Genomic DNA, 5669 nt, shown 5'->3' with positions numbered 1-5669 from the left:
TAACTTTTGCTAAACTTTTATACAAATTCTGACACAATCCTCTTCCCCATCCCTGTCTGCAATGTATTATGTGAGTAGTATATAGTGTGCTGGGATGTTAGTGCAGCATGTAGGATGATGTATAGTTTCACAACCAACATCTTAGTGGTTAAAAAAGTAACTTTAAACTATGCAGCAAAGTATGTTAGATATTCCCCCATATTAATACCAGGTAAAGGCTTTCCCTTTGTTGCCCAAGATCTGTATCTAAATACCCTTGACCAGGATAATACTACTTCCTGGAACCCCGGACACTTACAGGGAACAAAGGAGATGGTAAAAACAAATATCAGATAGGTGGAGAATTTTATTATTAAGACTCATTCCAATAAATTATTTACTTACCTGATTCATGGAGATGAAGCCGCCATCAGTTTCCATAAAGATGCTCGGAAAAATGGTTTCCCTTCATCCAATTTCCACTTCTGCCCCGAGATAGACCGATACTTCGTCATCTATGAACATTAATGGAGATTGAGTGATGTCCGTCCCATGGTCTGGATGCTCCTCACCATGACAACTGCCAGAGGTCAAATGCCAAGACTCCACACCAAGGACTGATGTGGTAGAGACATTGCTGTTATGGACGACTGCTGGACCAGATTCCTCAGCTGAATCGTTGTCCATTGAATCTGCTCCTTCAATTTCTGAGAAATCCTCCTTCCAGCATTCATCCTGAAACACCAACACCTCAGTGCATTTGCTCCTTTTCTTACAGTCTATGGCTAAGAGACCGCTGAACATTCTTAGTACGCCAGGTGGAAGTCCCCTCCATGGTGACAGTGGGTCCATTCTTCCACTGTTCTGCCACTCAACAAAATTACAGAATTCTTCATCAGTGGGATCTGCTGACTGCCACGGAGCGTCGCCGGTCAGCAAGTTGTATAGAAGAACCCCAAATGACCAGACGTCCAGAGACGAGTCGATGACTAACGGACTGTGGTCGGAAACTTGGCTCATCTCTGGCGCCATAAATGAGGTGGTGCCTGAACTTTTGATAGTTGTTAATCCCTTGACCTGTGAAAGTCCAAAGTCTGTAATTTTGATAAGGTGGCAGTCCTTATGGAACACCAGGATGTTCTCTGGTTTTATGTCTAGATGAACCAGCTCCTTACTCTCCATGAAGTCCAGGGCACTGGCGATCTGAACCGCGCATCTCTTTACGATGTCTTCTGGGAGTCCTTCCTAAAAAAAACATTGAGAAGGAAATTAAGTCACCACAATGGAAATAATACTACAGTCAGGAAGGAAATTTGGGGCTTGAGGTTATTCAGTGATTTCTACTTACATTAGGTGGAATCATTTCAAAAAGATCTCCGTGTGGTGCCAGCTCCTGGGTGTATCCGAAATAGTCTCCGGTCTTGAATCCAACGCCACTTATGCAAATAATATTGGGATGGGATGAGAGGAAGAAGCATGTACTAACCTCCTTAAGGAAGGAGAACTTTGTAGTCTTCCTCCTATGCAGGAGCTTCATGGCCAATTCTTGACCTGTTAATAAAAAGAACACAATGAATTGTACATACATCATATAGGTCACATATAGGTCTCTTTCTTACTTGCCCTCCTGAAATGATTCCATTATATATCATTAAATAATGTATCATGTCCTGTGAACCATTTGATACATTTGCCCCATTTCTACCATTTGTGCACAATCTTAATCCAATACATGGTAAGCACAATAAGGAAGATTTAGTAAATGTATCTAAACCATGGAGATTATTTCACACCATTATGTTGAGGTTTCTCTATAGCTATAATGATTGATCATTCACCACACTGACCTGTCTTCTTCTCCTTCACCATAAGAACATATCCATAGCCGCCGTGTCCAATTTCCCGGATTATTTGATATGTCTTCTGTAGATCTATCTTCTGCAGGTTCTGGGAGGCCACAGAGACCAGACCCTCCATGATGGACTGTACATTACCAGAAGCCATTGCGTCCTGTACAATGTATAGAAAATGTTATCATTGTCATTATGTTTTCCATTAATCTGACCTACACAAACCCAAGGCCCACATATACATGACATCTCTAGCAATAATTAAAATTAAAATAAAACACATAAGCATCTTATAAGTGATTTTTCCCTATAGTAATATAAGCCCAACAGAATATAGGAGAAACAAACAAAAAAACATATAGCAGGTGATGAAAAGTAAAACAAAATAATTTTAAAGTAAATAAGAGAAGACATTATATTAGAAATTACCTTGGAGAAATCGATGGGAATATAGGAACAAAAGAAAAATCCTTCACCAATAGCGAAGTATCAGGTAGGTAGAAGTCGTCTCTTGAAGCAGAGGAGGTGACTGACCCGAGGAGGTGGGGACAGGTTTATATGGGGAGGGAGATGAAGAACAAGGGGCAATGAGCTCTCTGATTGGCTGAGAGACAATGGGCAAGTTTAATGTGTATTGAGGGAATTTACATTTCAATAGTGTTCTACAGGCTGAAGTCCAAGGAGATGTAAAGTGTGGGGGCTGAACCCTAGACAACCCCTTCCTTATAAATATAATATAGGAGGATTTAGGCTATGCTTTTATATTTAAAAAAATATATATCGCTTTTATCAGTATAATAACCAATATATTACATACTACTCCTGGGACGGCCATGGGGTCGACATTCACCCCAGGTTAAACAACAACCCAATATTCTTAGGTACTGTTATATGTGGTGACATAGTTAATGTGTTTTGGTCTATATTATAGTATAACTGTACATAGTATTAATATAAAAGTTTTCTATTTGTAGTGGAAGGAATATTTGATATTCTGGACATTTGAAATTAATCAGAGACTATTCACGCACTGCAGATTTGTTGTAAAATTTTTTTCACCATCCTCTAGATGTGAATGGGGCTCATAGAGATCTGTCATGTAAGAATCTATCCCTACCATTAGCTTCATTAATATATGGACAGTCTGCACTTTCCCATTACATTGGTTTCATTGATCTCCCGCTAATTTATCACATTTTAGTCACAATGTGATCTGTGAGATGAAGTTTCTGGATTAAATCTGTTATTTTTCTCAAATCCTCTTAATTTGTGAAGCTTACTGAAGAGATCAATTACACATCGGGAAAGACATGACGCTCTAGATCTGTAGCTTTACCGTTTTCCCTCCTGTGCACAGGAGACCCCCATACCCCTTTACTATCAGATACTACCACCACCACCGTATGACCTTAGTATAATGTGTATGGGCTCTATAACACTAGAAGATACCCAATGATTGATTGATCCCTGGGAAAGTGACCTATAGAACATCCCCTGCTGTACCCTGTACATAGTACAATGTCTTCACAGTAATGTAATATACAGATTATGTCTCATCCTTCTATTTCTAACAATGCAACTTTATACTTTAGGGGTTTGTTTTGTACTTTGTGACACCATATAACACCATATAAAACTAACTTATAATGTAATAAAAAAAAAAAACCTTCAGCCTTTCCTTCTGCAGACATCTCCCCATTAGTAGCACAATGGTGGCTCCTCCGGGGTGGGGTGTGATCAGTATCGGGGGAGGCAGGGAGTTTCCCTCCTTTATTCCATCTCATTACCATGATAATCCCCGATCCTGCTTCTATTGTCTCTGGAAGGAACCCTCCCTTCTATACTGACTCCTCAGCCCAGCACTACAGAGAGGCCTCCATGTATATCAATCACTATGTATACAGGTATATGAAGGCTCAGATTTATACTATCACATGTAGCAGAGCGGATGAGGTTATGAAATAGTTAATGATGTGCTACATGAAAACTCACTCCATGATTTATTAGAAATCCTACGATAACCAATGAGCAGAAACGGTGATCTGTTATCCAGTAATATCATGTATATCTCCGGTTCTATGAAACTATAGGAAGAAATATTTCATCTCTATCTCTTATTCTTAACTTTATCTTCTATTTTTGTCATTTAATGAAAGTCTTAATGAAATCATTTCCCCATCTGGTTCTATAACCTCTCCCGGAGCTCTGGCCTCTACAATGATTTGTATCTATAAGTCACTTCATGGTTATGAAGCCGTATCCTCATTCAAGAAGAAAACATTCATATCCTCTTTTTAGTTTTTTAAATTAAAAAAAAATTGTCCTGTAAAATGTTTTACAGTCTCCAGTATCCTATAAAAAGTTTCCCTATATCTGCTACCCAGACAATGGAAAAATGTTAAGCACAAAAAATTGAATATAATGACATCTCCTTTATTATATTGTACATTTTCTGGAGTATTTATCATGCTATTAGGCTGGGTTCACACCGTGTTTTTGAAGTCATCTTTTTTCAACCGTTTTTGCAAAAACAGATGGCAAAACTGAAAGATTTTTGTGCAGCTGTTTTGATTTTTTTTTTTTTTTTTTACGTCCATTATAAAATCATTAGTAATGATCCAGGAACATTTACTGCTGTTTGAGCTATGCACAGGTGTATTAACGATCCAGCCCATGTGCTGTGGTAACACAGGTGGGGAATAGGAGGCAATCTGCCTGGAACATTCCTAGTGAGGAGGAGGGTGGGGAGGAAGGACAGAGAGGGTGATCCAGCCTAATGCATATACAAATCTAAGACCCGTCCGTTAGACACAGCGCTGTAGGATTAAAACTTGTTTTTATGACAATAACTGCATCCCCTGCCGAACGGACCCCAGGACAGATCTTGGATTAAAAGCAGCTATCCGAAGGTACAAGTGGTGTGGGGGGTCATATTGTGGGTACAGAGTAGTTTTAAGTCCTCATTTACACATCCTGTAATCTATGGATCCGTATTTCCGAGCTCAGTTAGTGCACATTGAGATCTATTGGGCTATTCACACGATCAGTTGATTACGAGGACACAAACCAATCCTGAAAACAAGGACACGTCCTAGAACCAGATTGGTTTGTGGATTCTCTCATGGAAATCAATGGGATCCGCTATTTTATATGAACTGTAACCTTTGTTACTATCGCTATTTCCGGAAAAAAATACGGATGATTTATTAGTCACATTCACGTTGAAAGGTTGTAATTCTAAAAACGAGATTTACAGAAATACAGATGCACTACAGATGACAAATCCGTAATTTTTGAGCTGATTGTACAGGTGAATAGTGGGAGATATCTACGAACATGAAAAATAATACTGAATGTGCGCATAAGGCCTAAGGGTCCCATTATACGGCCTGATATTGAGGAGGAAGAGAACGCCGACCTGTCCGATCAGCATTTGCTTCTTCCTCGCTGTCTGTGCTATTACACTTACCGACATCAAGAGGGGAGGAGCGGGGATAGACTGCCTGGACGATCTTTAGATCATCCAGGGGGCCCATAGAAGATGGCGGCAGTCTGCTGCCACCGCTCCTGTTACACGTGGTTATGGGCAGCAGACAAGTCTCTATTCTATTATGATTGGGATTTTAGAACATGCTGAAAAACAACGATCATCAAACATTGTGCATGTCAGCTGATCATTGCCTTTAAACATAAGCAACGATTATCGTCCAGAATGGCTGGTAATCGGCCAAATACAGTCAATATTCGTTTCATGTAATAAGGCCCTAAGACTCTAGAACTAAAAATAACTCATCTCCTTCAGTGTATCCCAAGATTTCTTATGTATTCTTATTCTATTCT

General features: G+C 39.5%; 1 protein-coding gene across 1 annotated transcript; it reads right to left on the bottom strand.

The window, feature by feature from the left end:
* Nucleotides 1–447: 447 nt before the first annotated feature.
* LOC138786606 (serine/threonine-protein kinase SBK1-like) lies at nucleotides 448–1983 on the bottom strand. The gene is made up of 3 exons (XM_069963586.1): nucleotides 1827–1983; nucleotides 1328–1530; nucleotides 448–1224 (listed from the first exon to the last, which is right to left on the bottom strand). Exons 1-3 carry the CDS (start codon nucleotides 1981–1983, stop codon nucleotides 448–450), a joined length of 1137 nt encoding a protein of 378 aa, XP_069819687.1.
* Nucleotides 1984–5669: the final 3686 nt, after the last annotated feature.

This window comes from Dendropsophus ebraccatus, chromosome 3, assembly GCF_027789765.1.
Source record: "Dendropsophus ebraccatus isolate aDenEbr1 chromosome 3, aDenEbr1.pat, whole genome shotgun sequence".
Lineage (NCBI taxonomy): Eukaryota > Metazoa > Chordata > Amphibia > Anura > Hylidae > Dendropsophus > Dendropsophus ebraccatus.
The sequence above is the reverse complement of the archived record's forward strand: the minus strand, read 5'-3'. Positions and strand labels throughout refer to the sequence as shown.

Coding starts and splice junctions, on each gene's coding strand:
- LOC138786606 (XM_069963586.1), bottom strand. CDS start 1,983: ATGGCTTCTGGTAATGTACAGTCCATCATGGAGGGTCTGGTCTCTGTG. Junction 1,531..1,826: donor GGTGAAGGAGAAGAAGACAG/GTCAGTGTGGTG, acceptor TTTTATTAACAG/GTCAAGAATTGGCCATGAAG. Junction 1,225..1,327: donor TTGAAATGATTCCACCTAAT/GTAAGTAGAAAT, acceptor TGTTTTTTTTAG/GAAGGACTCCCAGAAGACAT.